Genomic DNA, 20,123 nt, shown 5'->3' with positions numbered 1-20,123 from the left:
CACTGCACACACAATTGAATGAGATGCACCTGCAATTCTTTCGTCATGCAGCAATCTTTTACTCAAATGACACCGTAACTTTTTGTAACTTTTTGTAACTTTTGGTTATTGGGTTTTGTGTTTGATGCCACCAGGTAAAAAACCTTAAACACATATACACTATTGTAAGTATATTATAGAGTGAAGCATTTCCAGAATCTAACTAGATTAATTTAGCAGTGTACACATTATGAATAAATTAATCAATTCAACTAAATCATTATCGAAAATACATGGGAAAACTGCCAACGGCAAACCATTATTAATTAATACAGTTACATAAAATAATAAATTATACATTGCAGCTTGCCCAATCAATAATCAGCAGCGAATATTACAACAATAATTTTGATTTGGAGTATTAGAACTATCAGACTATAGCTTTATGATTTAAATGAATATTCACACCAACATCATGTTCACAAACAGTGCCTATGGTGTCTTCATAAGAACAAGCAGTGACTTGAGGTATTTGCGCCCAACAGTGTGATCTCGAGATATTAATGATCATTAACACGCAAAGGTCTTACAGGCTGCCTTTCCACAGATTGTTTGCAGGTGCACAAGCATTTCTTTTAAGTCAATCAAGACGATCGTTGCATAAAACTCACCAGACAACCACTACTCATTTTTGTAGTAACCTCCTCGGAGTGTGCAGTCCGTTGCTCTAAAGGGTCCGGGTGCGCGCACTACCCATCGACAATTTGCCCTGAGCTGCGCAAAAGGCAACCAATTTATCAGCGCGTCCGGTAAAATGAAAAACAATCCTACATTGAACAAACTTAAATAAATATATCTATGTCCGTTATAGAACACCTAGATTTAGCTTCATTTTGTGTTGTATTGTTTTAGTTCTCTCATTGCCGCTTAATACTTATGTGTATTGTTTTGGCTCACTTTTTATTGTGATCGTTCCCTGGCTGTATACTATTTTGAACACTAGATGGTGCAAAAGACAAGCACAAGAGTGCTCCAACCGCTTGCTTTAAACGAACAAGAGTTTTCAACCAATCACAATGACGTTCAGGAAATGTAAACACTCCCCAGGAAGTTACGTTTACCGACTGCGGCAATCACGAAGCGTTAAAGGTGAGTCAAATGACAAATTCTTCTGAGTAAAACAGCTACGGTAATAATAAAAAGTACAAATAATAGTAAGAGTGGCGTTTGTATGCAATATTTGGTGTAATGTTGACGTTGCAAGCTTACATCACGATGACGTGACAATAATGAGGAAATATAAGCACAGAATTATACAACAATACGTTTGTACATAATGGGACATTTTATCTTGTTGTATATGACACCCCAAATAAAAACTCGTCATGAAAAGAAATGAACCTCTCAAGTAATTTAGTCCAATACAATACAGTGGTCATTTAAGAAAACAATTACCCAAGCTATTTTTACAACCATATTGTGGCGGACATTAGAACAGGCCTCTCACCCAGTAGCCACGCGATGGGGGCGTGTATATTCTGTGTTTTTATGTCATGTCGTTCATTCCATCTGTTTCATACTGCCACGATATCACTTTGAATTGTGCAAGAATTAATTCCGCTTTTATTATTCTAAAGTATTTAGATCTGAAAAGTCGTGCAGTCATGTGGCCTGTACTTTGGACAGCCATGCGAACTTACTCTGTGTACCTCACCTTCCCCGTGGCCTTCGTGGTGGGAGCGGTGGGCTACCACCTGGAGTGGTTCATCAGGGGGACACCCAAACCTCACGAAGAAGAGAAGAGCATTCTCGAACTGAGGGAGGAGAGGAAACTGCTGGAACAAGCCGGGATGGATGGCACACAGGTGCTCAGCCTGAAAGACAAACTGGAGTTCACACCCAAAGCAGCTCTAAACAGGAACCGGCCAGAAAAGAGCTAACACCTTCATCAAATACAGACATTACGGTATTTATCACAATGACTTCTCATCCATCTTATAAGCCTCTCTGTATGTAAACATGTGCTTTGGAGAACAATGTCCTCACACCTATCATTAGGTAACAGCCCTGTCCTGAAATCTTGTAGAAAGGAAGAATCTGCAACTGCACATCTCCCTCTAAATGTGTCAAGAAAGAATAATTTATAAAGGGGAGGGGGGGTCGTGAACCTTTTGATGGGACAGGGAATCAACCATCCATCAATATGGGAGCTTATTCAAAGTTGTCATCTCTGCACAGTGAGCCTTTCCTGCTGTGGGTCATGTGAAAGGTGGATGAATAAAGTTTGAATTGTTGAACTCTGACTTCTTGGGAGTTAATCATTCTGGGGCTAGACTCCGCATGGAGAGGAAGAGGGAGTGTGTATGTCTACGTCCTTTTGGGAACAATTAGAGGACAGGTAACAATGGAGCAATTCTTTCAAAGTGGACAGCACTGTGGGAACGCAACATTGAGGCTCCTGGGAAAGAAAAGGGCGGGAGTGGAGGGGGGTCCATTGTTCCTGCTGGATGATGGTGGATAATGAGTGATGCTGGATGCTCTGTTTTTTTTTTGGTTTTTTTCAGTCCAACATCCTGACAATAGGTGGTGCCTGCTTACTGGAATAGCATCCTCCTCATAAACATAGACTTTCACCTATCCAGGAAGACAGGTACACACATAAACTGGAGATAAACACTTGGTGAAGAGCAAGTTGAACATGTTTTTGCCTTTGTTGGGTATTCTAACATTGCACAAAAACAGAACGTGACGTTGTCACTCCAATTTACTAGTCTTGTCACACATTTAATTTCAATGTAGCCTGCAATATAAGTGTAACCACAAGAAGGCACTATGTAAAGCGGTAATGTAATGCATTAAAGGATATTTTTTGTTAAACTTTCCTTTTTTGCATTACAAATAATGAAGTAAAAGTTCATGTTGTTGTTATTTTACTCTCACATGTGCGTTGTTGATGTTGAGTTAGTGCGCAGTCCACTTGGCTTTTGATGGGCAGCAACTAACAATGCCAACTACAGCCCCCATTGTCAGCGTAAATGTTCCTCTGGGAGAAACAATGCTGGAAGAGGAAACAGATTCAGACCCACTTCCTGTTCAGAATCTAAATTTAATGATTGGACCTTTTTTTTATCCAAATTCAGGACTGGCTGCCAGGACTGTAGGTTGTTATGATTACAGAGAGTCGTGTGCCAGTATGAAAGTCCAGGAAACAAAACAACCCTAAAGAACGACAACCACATAATTACTTTCAAATCAGACAATTTGAACTCATTCACCCCAATGCCGTTCTCCCCGCTTAGGTGCTTATATCACCTTTGTGTGCTCAGTTTGTTCATTCCTCGTTTATGTACCTTCATTTAAATGATCAGGCGTTACATGGATCCTGGACTATAACTTGTGGCTTATCAACAGAGTGAGGAAATGCATCCGCAATGACCAACAATCTCAGGAAACACAGTCACAATGTTAGTCCAGCCCAAAAGGCTTTATGTGGGAGGTCACTAACATCCTCCCACACAGTGACAATCTTAGCAAACTAAAATCGGAAGAAAGAATACAGCATTACTGGCAACATACCAAAATGAAAACAAGAGTGCTTGATTTAAAACAAAAAAAACTAGCAAACTATATTTTACATTTAGTAAAACTAAAAGAAAGCCACACGGGTCCATTAAAATCCAAATTCTGTATATAAAGGTCTAGAAATATAAAAAGCAATAAAAATAACATTAAATAAAAATTTTGCTCTCAACAAATAATGCATATTTTTTTAAAAAACAAGAAAATAAAACAAATACTAAAAGCAATAAAAACTTCTAAAATGATCTATTTTCCCCCGAATTTGAATTTAAAAAATAAAAACTAAACACAACTCCCAAACTATTGTAACCCAGAGTGTCACCCCGAATCTTTTTCACATTAGGTAATTTGTGTGACGCATTCTGATTTTGATGATGGGGAAATCGCCGGTAATGACAAAAAAGAATGACGGTTCTTCGTCATCATCACATTTGCCAGAAAAAACGGATGCTCAAGCTGGCTTTGCTTGGCAGCCTGAATGACTACACAGGTTGACCCCTGCAATCTGTTGAATGCCCCCCGCCCCCGTTTTGCTTGGTGATAAGACTTTCATGAACAATAAAAAGGTTGCACCCATACAGATGGCTGCACCCACCTGGACTTTGATAATCGACTGCGCAGGGATGCCCGCCAAGTTTTAGTGAATAGACTTGGAAAGGGGCAACTTTAAATTGTTTTGCGGAACAATATCTGCCAATTGATCTATGACAAAACAAAAATTCCTTTTTGAAGACTGTCTTCCTATCATTTTGTAATTGTATATCATGTTTACATTCAACTGCAGTGAAATAAAGCCATAAAAAATAAATGCCACTTAGTTGAGCGTGAACCTTTTACAAAACCAGTTCTGAACAAAACTAGTAAACTGAAAACCTTGAACGTGAAAGGCCGTTTCTCCCTTTGTAGCTGAAGATGGCAGGGAGGTAATCGAGTCAAGATTCATTTGTGACAGTTTATTCTAACTCCTCAGTACAATAAATAAACAAAACATTTACGATAAATACATTGTGAATTTATTTTGCAGCGTTTTTTGAAGAAATCTTAGGATTTGTCTTTTTTTTCTTGTTTTGAGGACCCTCTGGGATATCTTTATCCCACCCCCATCCAAGGAAAAATACAGTACGTGCGTACATGCATGTATCCGCACAGCCGGCCATTATCCCCATGGGAGAAGCACCGAGACCAGAACATTCCATTAAGCGGCCCGAGAAGAGCTCCAAGGATGACGGAGTGGACCTCAAGGGAATATATTTATATTTATCCCATATATTGTACTTTACAGCTCTTTTAATTACTAACATAACATCCGGTGGCCTCAACACAGTATTTTTCTTTCCACAAACATATTCAAGATAATATAAGAAAATATCTCGGGACCGTAAAATTTGGGGTCGCCTTGAAGCGCGTTCTACGAATTGGGTTATCAGTCCAATGTTTCAAGTGCATCACTTCCTCTTAGGCACTTCGCTCACAATGCCGCTCTTGTCTTTAATTCCGTCTCCTATTGGCCACCTCTTTTCCTCCAGTGTCATGTGCAAACAAACATTTTTAAAAACTAACAAAACAGCTTTCATTGAGTCTCAGTCAGACATAGTGCTTCTGTTTTGAGACACCCCTGAGGTTGTTCTTTGTCTTTTGTGTGTAGTGGTTCCTGGGTGGACGTGATGTATGCATAGCCTCCATGCAGTTGGTATAGCTCGGGAGCACGTCGCTTCCCGCCTCGGCGGGTCCGCTGTACACCGAAATGGCCGTAGCCTCGCTCGGCAGCGGTAGGCCCCCGTCGTACAATTCCGCCGTCTCCTCTCGGGGCGCCGGAGCCTCCGGCGGGGCCACCGCCGTCCGCTCAGGCCGAGGTCGGTACACTGGCGCCTGGGAGCGGTAACGCTTCTTCAGCCGATGTGAAATTGCAAGGTGAAGCAGGTGATGGAGCTCGATGAGGTTGAGCAGCAGGGAGATGGCGGCGATAGCCTGAGTGTAGATGGTGAAGATGGTCTTCTCCGTTGGGCGGGAGACGAAGCAATCCACCGTGTGAGGGCAGGGGAAGCCGACGCACTCGAACTTGGATTCGATTTGGAAGCCGTTGTAAAGAAACCACAGTCCCAAGATGAAGCCCACCTCGAGGAGAACTTTTAGAAGGATGCTGAACGCGTACGCGCATAACAGCCTGCCTTTCAGCTTCGGAGCGTCAGGTGGGCTCCTCTTGGCGACGCTCCCCTTGCTGAGCTTTTCTTTATCCTCCGGCATATTTTTGGCATCCTTTTCCACCATGCCCTTTGTCTGACCTTCTTCCACCTGCTTGCCATCCTGTTCCTTCCGTGAACGTATGGCCACGTATCCAAAGTAGAAGATGGTCGGCGTGGAAACAAAGATGACTTGGAGGACAAAATAGCGAAAGTGGGAGATCGGAAAGGCTCTGTCGTAGCAGACTTCGGTACAACCCGGCTGTAGCGTGTTACAAATAAAGTCCCTTTGCTCGTCGTCCCAGGCCGACTCCACCGCCGTACCCAGCACCAGCATACGAAACAGGAAGAGAACAGTGAGCCAGACGCGGCCGATGCCCGTTGAATACTCCTGGCCCTCTTCCAGCAGGTGCTCCAGAAAGGTCCAGTCAGCTCTGGACATCCTCTGCTCCTCTGAGGACAAGGAACAGAAAGGCAAAACATGAGAAATAGCTTTTGCGCTAACAAAGACTGCCGTTTTGAACTGTTCATAATGTTCCAACTAAGAAAGCTCACATAAAATGAACCAGGTCAAACCTGAAACAAAAGCCCCTTTTAAAGCAGTGAATATATTTATTAGTTTAATAATAGTCCGTTCTTTGTTTTCAAATTGGATACAATAGCTACACACAAGTTTTTCTTCCAGTCATTAGAAGAGTCGATAACTACCACCGCTGCATTTACATCTGCGCTTGACAAAACAACAACACTTAACACCTTAACTGCTATTTGATTTCCACGCCAGGCGTTTTAACGAGCGCACGGCTAATACATAAGTGCAATTATGTCAGTTTATTAACGTCTTCCAAATGGTCGCCCGCCCTGCATTTTTTACTAAGGAGCAAGTCTGGCTCTTGCTTCTTCCATGAGCTCAGTCTTGTTGTTCTAATGGGCTTTGTTGACATTTCCCATGATTTTTTTTTCTTTGGTATTGGCTTTGTTGCTTTGCTTTGATGGCTTTTAACTTTCACACCATCTCTTTGTGGCGCCGGCCTTTTCTAGAAGTCTATTAAGTTGCGCTTATGTCATCAGTCTTTTACATAGCTACTCTGTGATTATGAACCCTGTTGGAAACGCCAATTTCCCCCCGGGCTCAATAAAGTATCAATTTATCGATCTATCGAATTCATTGTGAACCTTCAATTGGGTACAAAATGATTGCATCACTCTTTAATGTTAATGACTCGGTACATTGTCGGGAAGCTACATGCATAAACTAACACACGCACACATACATCTGAGTAAACATCCTGTGTGTGTGTGTGTGTGTGTGTGTGTGGGGGGGGGGGGGGGGGTCTGGGGTACCGCTGTGACCCTTGTTGACTTATTTAGACTACTTGATGTTTTTTAGTTAGTTCAGCCCTTTGGAAAGATGAAACATCAATAGGGGCAGAATAAATCCAACATATAGTCGATACACATTGTCATTGTGAATTCTTGGTAGGACACGCATTTCCACTATCATTTTTACTTTGAACATAATATACACATGAACTAAAATGATATATAAATACATTTATATTGAATAAATAAAAATGTTAATTAAAGTGAGGAGTACCATAAATAAACGTTCTTGTTACTGTAAAAAAAATCAAGCCAACATATCTCAATGTGTTACAAGCAATATAAATTAAAAGGGAATATTAACACGAAAAGATGTTTAAAATAATTTTATATTAAATTTTTTAACATTGCAGAGAAGTTGCACATTAAGTCTGACCATAGTATTATTAGTATTTATACAGTATTTATTAATCTCAACAAAAGACTTTTATCCAGATCAAATCCATCCCAAACAAGTTTTACCTTTCTCTCTCGCGGAACGTCTCAGTCTCCTGGTCCCTCTCTCAATGCTCCTCTGAATCGTATTTGCTTTCTTTAAAAAGATTCCGTGTCATCAGAAAAATAGTGTGGAGAACTTTCCCATGCTTCCGAGTTCACTTTGGCCCTCCCTCAGGAACTCTGTCCAGGAAATGGGATGGAGCAAACGTATATGCCCGTCATTGACGCTCCAAATGGATAAGATTTGAGACTTTAATTGAGTCCATAAAAAGAATCCCTTTTTGTCCTCGGCATAATTAAATTTAGCGTAAAATTAATTAATTCTATGTCAAATTCAGAAATCACCCATCCAGCAACACAATTCCTCATTTGTTTGGTTGGCCTCAGTGGAAGTTAACAAAATGATTTGAACATTGAGTGTATTTTTCCATTGCGCCACAAGACGGCGACAATCACCTAAACAAACAATACATTTTCTCCAATGCGCATGGGATGGTTTGCATTGACTTTCTGTCACTGAATATTAAATTTAGAAGCCATTAATTTCTTATTTGTTGTCTTAAAAGAATAAATAGACGACTAATATGAGTTTCAATTGCAAATTTTAATTCTAAAAAAAATGCCTGTTTCTTTGTCGATGCAATTTCAGAAGATCCTAATGTTGTTGGCTTTCAGGGTTACTATACGCACACATCCGGTTCATTGAGCAGCTATACCGGTGAGTACTGCAAATATTTTCAAGCTCTGTTTGACGTTTTTAATAGAACTATGCAGGTGCATTATTATAACATCAAGTTTATTTGTTGCTCGCAAAAAAAAAAATCCAGAACAATATCAACAAAGGTGATTTGAGCACGCCCACAAGTTGCACTCGGCTGTCGATCAAATGTTAATCAAGGAAAGCGTTTGACCTCCATGTTGTTTTGCATGTTTTCCACGCAAACTGCAAGAATTGAAACTCCACGTCGGCTGGCTTTTGTCTACCTGCACAACTCGCCGACAACTTTGAAGGTAGGACTTGCTGCTTTTCCATATTTTTTTCTTCTATGTAACATGATCACCTTCGGTGCCACGAGAGGTTCATCAGGAACACCAGCACAGTCTAATGAGACACAATATTATTTTGTAAATATGATTTGAATCAGTTATTTGTCTGTTTTCAGATGATTTATGTGCTCATAAAGTTAGTCGTGAGTTGTGAGTATCTAGGCCACTAGGTTAAAAAGTTGTCATAAGACGTCCTCCACTTAAAGAAAAGTGGGATGGGTGCAGTGCAACAACGACCCCAGAAGAGGGCGCACATCCTCTAGTTGAGATTTGTATTGTCAAACTCATTTTTGTCAGTTTCCTTCGGAGGGCCATTATGACTGTCAAAAAGATAAAGGCGAATAAAAAAAAAAAAAACATCTCTATTTTTAATTTGCAATTGTAGTGACACAAAGTTGATGCGCAGTTTGCATTTGCAGGCCAATTATAATTACAAAGAAACAGATGACTCACACAAATGCATGTGTTTTGGTACATTTAAATTCACTAATTAAAATTATACCACTTTCTTCTTCTAATAATCAGACTTGAATGTTTACAAAACCTATTTGAGTGAAGTCATGTTATTCATACCTCTTTTGTTTTTTTTGCTTGCTTGCTTGCTTGCTTGACAGGATAGAGCAGGTTTGGGGCTCCAAAGGTGCGGCCAGCCTTGTGGTACATGTGGAAGGGACGACAACCTGCAACCTGTGAGTATGTAGTGTTGCGCTTGAGGAGCTGATGCAATGTCACATTTCACCACAAGGTGGCCGCGAGTGCAACCACCTCTCCTGTCACTTTTAATAGCACACAAACGCCAGCAGGTAGAAGGTGAGCACACCTCTGGTGGCATTAGAAGTGACATCACATCTGAGCTCATCAAACACTTAAGCTGCTTCCATGCAAGGCCTGTCGTCAATGTTTGTGCGCAACCAAATTAGTCCCATGCAAACATTGACGACTCAAATGTTTTCAAACTGCATTTATGTCCAATAAATTGTTCAATTGGAATGCAAGTCCTTGTGTTTTATGTGCAAGTCTTTCATATTTGGTGGATGCTGCGGTGGCACTTAGGTTTTGGAAGGAAGCTTTCGGTCTTGAGGTGAGCGTTGGCCTTTTGTCACTGCCATGGACACAAGTCTTTGACTGTTAGCCTGCATCTCGCATGACTCACAGTGGCTGCAATTGAATCGTTGTCACTTGTAGTCATGTGAGCTGCTGGTTAACAGTCAAAAACTTGTGTCCATGGCAGTGACAGAAGGCCAACGCTCACCTCAAGACTGAAAACTACCTTCCAAAACCTAAGTGCCACTTTGCCCGCCTCCTACCTCTGCCAAAATTCAGTCTGACCAATCACAGCACGGCACCTAATTTGCATAGCCACGCCCACATTTGAACAGCCAATCAGAATGCAGCATTTGCACATCTGACCAATCAGAATGCTCCAAATCTTCAATGACACGCCCCTTTAACAACGACCAATCGTAAAATAGCTCATTTGCATAGCCACACTCTCTTTTCAACCAATCACAGGCCTTTATTCTCATTGCTCCGCCCAATTTCTGAGCTCTCAGCCAATCATGAAGCAGTATTCTAGTTTTGACCCACCTCTTTTGTGAAAATTTTTGAAAAAATTCAGGCGAAAAAAAATCCGGGTGAAAAAATATTCGGGGGGGGGGAAAAAATTCTGAAAATTTAAATTTTTTTAGGTTTTTTTGTTTAGATATTTGTGATGTGTTTGAGAAAGAAGAAATTAGTTAAATGTTCTTTGTAATCAAACTTTATTTTGCAGAGTAAACATTCAATCACAAGTTAAGTTGGATGGCAGTCTGCTCGTTGACGAGTGGTGAGGTGGTCGGCCAGTCGGACGAGTGGTGAGTACATGCCTGAACTTAAGACAAAAAGAAATGTGTAAGATAGATCTGTAAGTCAAAAGTCCAGTCAACATTTTGTACAGAAAAAAATAACCATGAACCTTACCAGAACAAAAAAGGCTTCTTCATGGCACCAAGTGTTGCGAGCTACATAACCAGTTCCTTGCTACCTGTCAGAAAATAAGGGAAAAAAGATCTTTAGAACAAAGTTGTCACGATTGTTGTGCAATGAGGAGCAGGTAAAGAGCATATCACCTAAGTGCAAATGTACCTCACTTCTCAGGTTGCCTTGGAGATGACTCAAGTGTAGCTGGCATGTGTCTTTGCTCTAGCTTCTGCTGTGAGCTCTCATCTGTCCATTTTGTTTGATGATGACGCTTGCTCCAAGTGGGAGAGGGGGCGGGTCAGCGACATTGTCACTTCTCATTGGCGTAGATTCTGATCCTTGAGTCGCATCACAATACTAGACACAAAAACAGTTGCTGAAATTTTTTAACATTCTGGCTGAATTAAATGTACTTGTCTTACCAGCAGAGGACTGTTCATGTCAGTTTGGCTTGAGCTACAGGTGCTCTGTCACCTCTGCCTGTAAAGATAAAGAACATTGACACAACTCAATTTAAGTTGACTTTTGATTTTTAACTGTGACTGAAACCTTCCGCTTGGTCGTTTGTGCACTTGAATCTCAGATGAGTAACAGCAGGCTGAAATGTTGCAAAGACTCTCCTGGACTGCCACGCCTGCACACAAACGAAGTAACAGTGAACCTGGTGTTGAGCAATTTTTTTTTTTTTTGGCACATCAACATTGAAAATTGAGGCAGCCTTGAGGACCTTCAGCATGGTTTTGGAGATTTTCTTGGCCCGGCAGGTAGAGCGTCCGAGGGAACTCTTACTGGAAACTGGACTGCTCTAAGAACAGAAAAAAAAAGGTTAGTGTTAATGCAAATTTTTGCTGAGTTAGATCACTTGTCAAAATGTTGGACAGGAAGTTGATCATGACTCCTTGTTACCAGATTGCCTGCACCAGCACCACCTGAAACAGGTCAAGCACTTTAGTTGAGTTTGTCATCGCAACTGGTTCAAATTGGGAGCTTATACTTCACCAGTCGATCCATGCTGCAGGGAGCTCGTCCTTTGGCACCATGTGGTGGACATGACAGGAAGAAAAACAGCACATGCTGAAATAAATTTCTCAAACATTTGTACATGTAGGTGTGCATGTGTTTCACCAGTGAAGAGCCCAGGGCGCCACTGGACTTCTCTCCAACCGCAGTTTGCTAGCCTGAAAGACACGGTAAGCTTGTAACCAATCTTGTAAAATATGAGCTTTACCAGTTAGTTTGGATTAGCAACGTGACTTGTTAAACAAGAGTAGACCTGCAAACGTCTCATGAAGCCAGGCTTGAAAGGACAGCAAGTCTGCCATTTTGAACCTGCAAACAAAGAAAAAAAAAAAAAGGCAATTTAATCAGTTTAATGATAGATGTCCTGCAATTATAAACAGAATTTTTGCCTTTTGAGTAAACTTGGTTCTTCTGTTGCAGATGCATGCCTGTGGACAGAAATGAGACAATTAGATGAAGTCAATTGAAAGAGTTAACTTGTGATGTCCTGCAATTATAAACGGGAATTTTGCCTTTTTGGAGTAAACTTGGTTCTTCTGTTGCAGATGCACACCTGTGGACAGAAACGAGACAATTAGATGCAGTCCATTGAAAGAGTTTACTTGTGATCGCTCAGAAAGTCGGACATCTCATTTGGAAGATTTCGCACCTGGAGAAAGAAATGAAAGAATTAACGCGCATGCATCAAAAGATTTCATTTATTCTGTTGAGAAATTGTGCAAAAGTTTTGTCTTACCTGCGGCAGAATGGCGTTCGATGCAATTTGTGATAGAAGACGCTAGTGCAAACGTTTTAGCTTGCGTGTCCAAAGCGCAAGTTGAGGCTAAAAAAAGGGCAAAAGCAGTTAGTTGAAATTGCTACTAAAACAGTAAAGACTTACCTTGAGAAACTTTTGGACGCTGCATGCTGTGCTAAGGCGTGCGAGCTGCACGAGGTGGTGTCAGAAATGAGCGAGAGAACGATTGTCGCGTTTGTGACGTCTTTTATAGTATTTTTGTGATGACGTCACGAGCGAAAAAAAAGTAAAAAAAAAAAAACAGCTGCTCAATCACGATGCGAGAGGAAAATGGCAAATTAAATCGAGGGTGGAATACACGGGGCTCGAACCCGTGTCCGATAATTCGGAGGCCAAGGTGTTAACCATTCGACCAAAGCCTGTTGTGTATGAGAGATGTTTGTATTTATAGAGTATTTTAAAACTCTTTGAAATTTAAGGTTAAACTACACTGAAGTGTAACTTATTAAGTCTATCCAGATTGGTCGAATGGATAAAGATTTTGCCTTAAATTCAGGAGACTCGAGTCTCGGACATCCACCTGTTTACTTCGTAGATGTCGAGTGGGTCTCGAACCCGAGTTGACCGAACGCCAAACCTAGTGTTATACCACTCGACCTTAGTGCCGTAAAAATTTCGAAGTTCTTTTGTATATTTAATGCACATGCCCAAAGTAATGGACAAATACAGACAAATGGACATTTGTAGCGTGATCCCAATTTGTCTTGAGGTTAAAGCTTTTGCCTGGAGTTCGGGAGAACCGAGTTCGAGTCTCATACATTACTCTGTATAATATCTAAATGTGTGACAGAGCGAGACTCGAACCCGTGTCTCCTGAACTCCAGACCAAGTGTTATACCATTATTTCACAGTGCCGTGAAATTTCCGACTTTTTTTTGTGGGTGTTGCAAAGAAAGGGCTTGACCCAACTACAAATACAAACAACTGGAACTATGTACTACAATCTCAATTTGTCTTGTGGATAAAGCTTTTGCCTTGTGTTCAGGAGAACTGAGGTCGAATCTCACACATTACTTAATATAATAAGTAAATGTTACACAGAGTGGGGCTCGAACCCGTATCTCCTGGTCACCAGACCAATTGTTATACCATTACTTACCGTGCCGTAAAAGTTTCGGAATTTTTAAAGTGTGTCTTTCAAAATATTTAACATTAAGCAGGCAAAGAAAAAAAAAAACACTTGGACTTAGTGTTTAAACTTCGTACGTCCACGCCTCACAACGCGTGGTCATCAAATTTGTCAATTTGGGTTGAAATTGAAGACGCACATGGGACAAAGAGTCAAGTGTCATTTGTTACTTTGCTTTATTGGTAATCATGAATAAAGTCCTTGAATAAAACACCCAAGTGTCAGAAACAAAACATACACATCCATAAACTTCTCGATGCTATGTTGACCAGGAGAATACTGCTGGAAGGCTGATGAACAGTGGAGGGGCGGATAGAGGGTCTCTCCTGGTCCGGCAGCTCCTGCAAATTTAAAACACAATTTAAAAACACTGTCCAATTGTATTGGTTGAATTGCATCGCATATATTTTTAAAGTAATTATTTTATTCTTTGTTATTTCTTTCATGAACAGGGGTACCGATAGTTTTCTAGCGCTCTGTCGCTACCTTCTGGTCACTATGAGAAATGCAGCCTGTAAAACGAGCCTTTATTTTTTTTCTCATGCTATATTATATTTTTGTTTGAGAAATAAAAATTGGAAATCAGTTTCGCTTTTATTTCTCATTTGAAAGGTGAGTATTAAAATCTTATTCAACAAATGTAACAAGGCAACATAGCTCACTGGCATTATGTTTGCCTCCCAACTTAAATGATGTAAGTTCAATTCCTTTCCAGCATTATAGCGGTAAATTGTTAATTTATTTATTTATTTTTAATAACCGCTTCTAAACATAATACCCACTGACCAAGAGACAGGAACCATTAAACACCCAGGTTCATCAGAGGTCATCTCCTCAAGGTTCAACCCAATCAACGCCCTACCGCTACATCCCAAAATGGAGATTGGAAGGGCAGCAAAGGCAAGGTGCGCTGTCAAAATCTAATTGAAAGTAAATCATCCTGACAGATCACCGTCTTACTATATTCTGGCCTCATTCCATCCGAAGACGAGCGGGAAAGATAGTGAAGCACTGATGTAAGTGTTTGCATTCAGAGGATGAGTTCTGCTTTCTCAATGTTTGCCTCTCTGCGTGCACAGTTTGCAATTAATCTAATTGCCTGGTTCAGCCCAGCCAGTCTCTCACTGCTCATGTTTCTTTTTTTTTTTTTATATTCGCTTCTCATTACATCATCAATCCAATGAGCACAAAATTGACGGCTAAAATAAAATATGAGCCTGTTGAACGACTCAAGTGGGGAAAAATGAAAAATGTGGCTTATGATTCTTAACCTCAGTAGAGTTACATCATATTTGAATATTCTTAGAATACAAGAAGCCCTTTTGCAGTGACAGAAAAAAAAAAGACTCGGCTAATTAAGCTAACCATTAACACTTTTATACTCTCAAACATTCATGCCATGCAGCTATCAAATGGCCACGTCGGCCTATTGTTAGAACGGGCGCTCGCTCTCTCACTCGCTCCATCTCGCTGACCCATTTACAGTAGTGTCTAAGTTAAGTGCTCAGCGTGGCTACTTTGAATGCTGGGAGAAATATCCGACATGACACCGGAGCGATTCGGCTTTCAATGTGCTGAAAAACAAAAACAATATTTCCTGTAAAATTACTCAGTGTGAGTTACAGTCACTGCAAGCTGCAGGTCACTCTGTACATGTCCCCCCCCCCCCCACAATTTTTTTAGATTATATTTGTTAAAGATGGAATGAACAAGTCATCCAATGGGTTGCCTCAAACATGTCTTTGGGGAGCACTTTATATGAACCACATATGGAGGGTAAGAGCGAGGGAGGAGGGGTGTGTTTGATGGAGAAAGAGAGAGAAAGCGAGAGAGAGAGAAAGAGGGGGAGTGTGAGGGAGGATGTAGCACCGCTGCCTTTCGCTGCTGCGTCTCAATCCTTGCCCACACGGTGGTCGGGGGGGGAGCCGCGCCAAGAGCCGGACGTTTTGTGACACCCCGCTGAGCATCTCAAGCATCTGCCGCAAAGGTAAGAAGAATCCGAGGTGAAAGTTGCTCATTTGGATGCTCCTCGAGCATTTCCAAACAGCTCTAGAGATGGTCAAATGAAATTTGTTTGCCGACGGGCTGTTTGGTGCATCCCAACTGAGTGGCGGCTCTGCGTTTATTGCCGTGGCGTGTCCTGTAGCTGTGTCAACTTGACAGCTAGGGGGGAGAAGAGAATAAAAAAAAAAAAAAGCTGAAGTTGTAGATGACCTTAAACACGCACGTTCCATCCGTGCGTAAATGTTGGCAGAGCGTGAAAGAGAGGCGCTTCTATGCGGCTGTGTTTAAAGTCCGAGGCAGGAGGCGGAGCTAGGACAATTATTTGCACTGCATTGCACTGTGGAAAGGGTTCAAAATCAATCACATGGAAGCACCTCGGTTATCCTCCAGGGGGAGTTGGGAGTGAGATGCAGCGTGCATGTATTCATCTCCCTGCTCGCGTGCAGCTAAATGTGTCCACTTATTAAAAAGCGTCCCAGCGCAATCTTTAGCGCACGTTTGGGTAATGGTGAACACTTTGCCTGCAGCTGATTTTTCTCAATGAGCTCATTGGCTCACTTTTTAATTGGAAGGGAACATCAAATGTGTTCCAGACCTCAGTGTGCAGTAAAAAGGCTGCTTTTTGTCATATGAGATGTGTCGTTCCAAAGCAGGTGTCAGCAAAAATATATTTTAAACCTGACGATAAAAACAAAAAAACAAAAAAAAGTCAGACCAACTAGAAATTCCACGTGAATAGTGAGAGTTAATGTCAGAAATATATAAAGTGAAGAATTGAGCATTTTGTTGCAGTGTTAAACTTGTCAATTAGGGCCCTCAAAAAAACAACAACATGCAAATCTGCCCCCTAGTGGCTGTGAGCGGAAAATAGAGCAATCTGGATGCTTTGGAAGCTCTACAATCTTTTTTAATTGATGTGATTTTAACTGTTTGCACTATTCCAACTAATTATCTGAAATGAGTATTTTGTTTTTGAGATTTGCATCCATTGCTGTTTCATAAAAAAAAAAAAAAAAAAAGATGGTGCTTGATTTGATTTGTCGCACATGCAATTAGAAAGGCCCAGTTAGTCATATGCATGCGTGGGTGGAGCCATTAAGAACTTTGATGTTTTATGCAGAGTGTAGAAAATGGTGCCTTCAAGCCTGAATATTACTTGTAATAGTAATGGGTGACAAATCATCTACACCCCCCCCCACCCCCCCCCATCTGGTTTGCCATTGAAGAGCACCTCAATCATCCGCAATTTTCTCGCTGTCAGATGTGAGAGGGCAGTGTGACGAAACAGAGGGCTCGTTGGGTGTAAGTCACGCAAATGATATTTTTCACGCTGGATGGATTGCTGGCGAATGACGTCATGTTGTTTGAATATGTGACCCTTCGGCAAAGGGACGGACGGAACCCCGGAAACTCATCTCAGGGTCCAGCAAGTATCAATCTGACATTTCTCTCTACATGTCTGCATTGTGTGTGGTTTGTTTCTCTCGATGGCGTGGAAAGGAAATATATACAGCAGAGTGGAAATTGAATTCCCCCCCTTAAGGGATTAAAAATGATTACTAAATTGAATTAAAAGACGCGCCACATAAATCCTGTTAGTTTCTTTTGTCAAACGCAAAAAGCCGGTTGATGATGTTTTTGTCTCTCGCGGGCTGAAGTGTGATCTTGGCGACAGGAGAGGGGGGGGGGGGGCTTCGAGATATGGTGTGAAGGTACCACTTTGGAAGATTTTTGAGTTGACAGATATGATTTGAGGTGTTCATGATTAAGTTTTGGAAAATATATTTTTTTCTTTGCTATTTATTGCCTCAGGCTCAAAGTGAGCACACCACCTCCCCATGTTTGGCTTGTCAAATATCAATTTTTAACATTCCAACTTGTATATTAAGGAATCATTTTTCAAGACTTTGTTAAGCTTAACTAAACCAAATGCACAACTCACTTCAATCGCCAATGCTTTTCACACTTTGATTAAAAAATAAACATCTTGAAAAGATTCAATTTCACACCAATACCTGAAAAATGCGAGAGCTTGAGCCTTTTATGTTTTTCCGGAAAAAATTTTTTCACATCCTTTCATCAAAGAGCTCTAGACGTTGCATCACTCCACCAAATCCCGTCTTACTGAGGTAAGAGAAATTAAAAAGCGTGTACAAAAGACACGGGAAGATGTTTTTGTGTAGGGGACTTGAAACGGAGCTTCCAAGCGAGCAGTAAGGTTAAAGAGGCGAGGGTAATTGCTGTAACCTATCTGAGCCGGCGTAAAAAAGAAAAAAAAGAAAGTTTGCTTGTGTTCCCAGTGTACTCCTCTCTGATGCACTTGGGCATGAAATTGTCCCCCTTTCCATCCTAGCAAGCGCCGAGCCTCCAAGTCAATTGGCCATCAGAGCAGGCGTCCTTTCTGCATGCGCCGTTTGTTGGCTGGCTTCCTATCACGCCCGTTTATTTGCGTTATCGGCTGACCCTGACGAGCGAAACGCGCAAGCGACCATTATGCGCTGGAATCAAGCGAGACTGCAAATGCATGGTGTGCCGGGCTGAGATATAGCTGGAGGAAAACATTGCATTGGTTACACTGGGGAGCAATGCGGCGCTTCCCAAAAATCCATACGGTATGAAAAATATGCTGCGTGTTTGCTAAAAAAAAAAAAGTCATGCGACATGCTGAAGTAGCCCAGGACATGCGTGTGGATAACTGCTTTGCATTTTCATGGGTAAATCATTGTAGACTTTTTTTTCCTTCCCATGACGATTATTTCCATGAAATTAAGCGGTCTGCACACAAATATGCAAATATGATCCGACTGCAATGATTGCGTTTATATGCCAAGAAGATTCACAGTATGTGGAAATCCAGAACTGGATTTAAGAAAAAGTGATTTTCAACATGCCAAATCTGCCTGCGGCACAACAGCTAACTGCTGCTTCACCCTGTTTGTTTTGAACTCTCCGATCATCGACCCAAGTCTCCAAACTTCATAGCTCAGCTCGGTTTATATTCAATTACAATTCCTCAAATGTATTCAGGACCCTCTACTTGCACTCCTTCTAATTCTCCAAACGAGCTCACACAATGCACCGGCCTCTTCATTCCCCGTCCCTAAAGATACAACGTCATACGAGAAGGTTGGTAATATCATCTCACACACTCAACAATGTCATTCATTTCAAAAACGATGGGTGATTTGATTTAAAACACTCTCAGGTTATTAGTGGTTAAATAAAAAAGCACTGAAAGACTTTTCCATTAAATTAGTCGGATATTTTTACTGAATATTTTTCCCTGCATGCCCGCACCACCCGATTATATATCAAGGTGCTGGTGGGCAGGGGCGAGCTGGAAGACGAACCCATCCGTTAGAAAAAGGGGAACGAGATGACGACCTAATGGAGGGGATGAGCAGTTCTGTCGATGAGTCACGATGAAAAGCTGTCATTTGATGGATGGAGGGAGGGAGGGCGGCTGGGGATGATTTTAAATGCTAGGCTTCATCACAAGCATGGCAGCCCGTCATTGTCTCCCGGCGTGACGTGCTAGTTTCTTCCTTTGTTTTATCCTCCCACCTCCCCAATTCATTCTCTTGTCAGCGTCCTCCGTCTTCTAGCTCCTTCACTGTCACCGTTAAGACCTTCATCTACATTGAATGACACAAGGTTTTCCAAAACTCGCAACGGAGCAGGTGGTAGAGTGAGGACACACTTCAGTGGGACATGCTGGCGTTTAGATTTAAATAGATAATGGCAGCGCCCGGGCGCTTGTTGGGCCCTGTGAATAATGCAGGAGAGTCCCGAAGCCATTGTTGCTAGGCGTCACTGATGTAGCAGCTCGGAGAGTTTGCAATATTGATACCCAAAGAAATGGAGGGATGGCAAGATTTAAAAAAAAAAGGCAATTTGGCTGCTTAAATGGATCTTGAACTCAAACATGGCCATAAATTGGAGGATACTGACCCTAACCCTGCAGTCTAATGGTGAGCCTTGTATTTTTTTTTTTTCTAATTTCCCAGAATCAGGTTTCGATTCTCAGCTCTAAATTGAGAATGTTTGTTTGTCTCTAAGTGCCTCGTGATTATCAAGCAACCGGTTCGGAGTTTTGGACTAGAGTGTTTCTCTTGTCCGGCTGCAGTAGAATTTACAATTGCCATCTTGGCTTTGTCTCAAAAGTGTCGACTCGTATTTTAAGGGCATAGAACGCGACTGTATCTTTTGACAACTCCCAATGCGAATGAGCTCATTTATGCCTAAGTGTATCAGGTCCGATATTTGTATACGGTAATTTACAGTTGGTCAGTTTAGTTTTAATTTGGTGCATCTGGAAGATGGCCAGAGGCGGCAACTGATGTGTTCAGAAGTGAAGGAAGAAGGGGGGGGGGGGGGGGGTGTCGGACTCCACAGCTGTCACACTGTTCTGACCCGCCGGGCAGATGTTCGGGAGGGCTAGACGAACTCTGGCCCGACATGATACTGCGGGGACCGTGACCTTTGTGTTGTATGTGACCGCCACACCCAATGAGGGAACAAGAATTGATCACGACCTTACAAGTAATATTTTCTTGCCCTCATATTTACGGTATTTACAATCCATATGAATATTGTATGGCGTGATATC

The 20,123-nt window shown here is 41.6% G+C and overlaps 5 protein-coding genes and 1 long non-coding RNA gene across 14 annotated transcripts in view; 2 read left to right on the top strand and 4 right to left on the bottom strand.

Annotated features, from left to right (window-relative positions):
• csmd2 (CUB and Sushi multiple domains 2) overlaps nt 1-776 on the bottom strand; it is a 148,983-nt gene extending 148,207 nt beyond the window's left edge. Inside the window, exon 1 of the mRNA XM_085900693.1 lies at nt 651-776. The gene's annotated coding sequence lies outside the window, so the exon portion shown is untranslated. The remainder of the gene's footprint in view (nt 1-650) is intronic.
• smim12 (small integral membrane protein 12) lies at nt 95-2,867 on the top strand. The gene is made up of 4 exons (XM_085900692.1): nt 95-788; nt 983-1,128; nt 1,617-1,945; nt 2,544-2,867. Exon 3 carries the CDS (start codon nt 1,644-1,646, stop codon nt 1,917-1,919), a length of 276 nt encoding a protein of 91 aa, XP_085756818.1. The 5' UTR covers nt 95-788; nt 983-1,128; nt 1,617-1,643; the 3' UTR covers nt 1,920-1,945; nt 2,544-2,867.
• gja4 (gap junction protein alpha 4) lies at nt 2,529-7,744 on the bottom strand. Of its 2 annotated transcripts, none has more exons than XM_085900682.1 (2): nt 7,584-7,744; nt 2,529-6,191 (listed from the first exon to the last, which is right to left on the bottom strand). In XM_085900682.1, the coding sequence occupies exon 2, from the start codon at nt 6,178-6,180 to the stop codon at nt 5,143-5,145; it is 1,038 nt and encodes a 345-aa protein (XP_085756808.1). In that variant the 5' UTR covers nt 6,181-6,191; nt 7,584-7,744; the 3' UTR covers nt 2,529-5,142. The 2 variants fall into 2 exon arrangements, with proteins under 2 accessions (XP_085756808.1, XP_085756809.1); XM_085900683.1 differs by lacking the exon at nt 7,584-7,744 and adding an exon at nt 6,501-6,793.
• Nucleotides 7,590-14,095, top strand: LOC147041008 (uncharacterized). Of its 2 annotated transcripts, XR_015062897.1 has the most exons (7): nt 7,590-8,277; nt 8,510-8,570; nt 9,221-9,295; nt 10,378-10,459; nt 11,149-11,390; nt 11,475-11,755; nt 12,131-14,095. It is a non-coding gene; the product is annotated as an uncharacterized LOC147041008 (long non-coding RNA). The 2 variants fall into 2 exon arrangements; XR_015062896.1 differs by lacking the exon at nt 7,590-8,277 and having other exon boundaries at nt 8,316-8,570.
• LOC147041009 (uncharacterized) lies at nt 10,374-12,557 on the bottom strand. Of its 5 annotated transcripts, XM_085900690.1 has the most exons (14): nt 12,466-12,537; nt 12,322-12,408; nt 12,098-12,138; nt 11,975-12,013; nt 11,839-11,894; nt 11,691-11,743; nt 11,565-11,593; nt 11,472-11,494; nt 11,293-11,370; nt 11,115-11,199; nt 10,988-11,045; nt 10,731-10,922; nt 10,566-10,629; nt 10,374-10,476 (listed from the first exon to the last, which is right to left on the bottom strand). In XM_085900690.1, exons 4-11 carry the CDS (start codon nt 12,009-12,011, stop codon nt 11,002-11,004), a joined length of 405 nt encoding a protein of 134 aa, XP_085756816.1. In that variant the 5' UTR covers nt 12,012-12,013; nt 12,098-12,138; nt 12,322-12,408; nt 12,466-12,537; the 3' UTR covers nt 10,374-10,476; nt 10,566-10,629; nt 10,731-10,922; nt 10,988-11,001. The 5 variants fall into 5 exon arrangements, with proteins under 5 accessions (XP_085756816.1, XP_085756813.1, XP_085756815.1 ...); XM_085900687.1 differs by having other exon boundaries at nt 11,115-11,370; nt 12,098-12,234; XM_085900689.1 differs by having other exon boundaries at nt 10,715-10,922; nt 11,115-11,370.
• LOC147041006 (tissue alpha-L-fucosidase-like) overlaps nt 13,653-20,123 on the bottom strand; it is a 56,535-nt gene continuing 50,064 nt past the window's right edge. Inside the window, exon 9 of one of the 3 annotated variants that reach the window (XM_085900679.1) lies at nt 13,653-13,851. The gene's annotated coding sequence lies outside the window, so the exon portion shown is untranslated. Of the gene's footprint in view, nt 13,852-13,912; nt 15,085-15,289; nt 15,674-20,123 lie in introns of those variants that run through there. The other 2 variants (XM_085900681.1, XM_085900680.1) reach the window with 2 other exon arrangements.

This window comes from Syngnathus leptorhynchus, chromosome 20 (genome assembly GCF_054491065.1).
Source record: "Syngnathus leptorhynchus isolate UIUO chromosome 20, UIUO_Slep, whole genome shotgun sequence".
NCBI classification, from domain to species: Eukaryota; Metazoa; Chordata; class Actinopteri; order Syngnathiformes; family Syngnathidae; genus Syngnathus; species Syngnathus leptorhynchus.
This window is presented reverse-complemented; position numbering and strand designations above follow the sequence as displayed.

Bases quoted from the DNA above. Each gene is read 5' to 3' on its own strand.
- gja4 (XM_085900682.1), bottom strand. From the start codon at position 6,180: ATGTCCAGAGCTGACTGGACCTTTCTGGAGCACCTGCTGGAAGAGGGC.
- smim12 (XM_085900692.1), top strand. From the start codon at position 1,644: ATGTGGCCTGTACTTTGGACAGCCATGCGAACTTACTCTGTGTACCTC.
- LOC147041009 (XM_085900688.1), bottom strand. From the start codon at position 12,011: ATGCATCTGCAACAGAAGAACCAAGTTTACTCAAAAG. The intron at 11,744-11,838 runs GTCTACTCTTGT...CGTGTCTTTCAG, and splicing joins GCTTCATGAGACGTTTGCAG to GCTAGCAAACTGCGGTTGGA. The intron at 11,495-11,564 runs GTGAAGTATAAG...GACCTGTTTCAG, and splicing joins CCTGCAGCATGGATCGACTG to GTGGTGCTGGTGCAGGCAAT.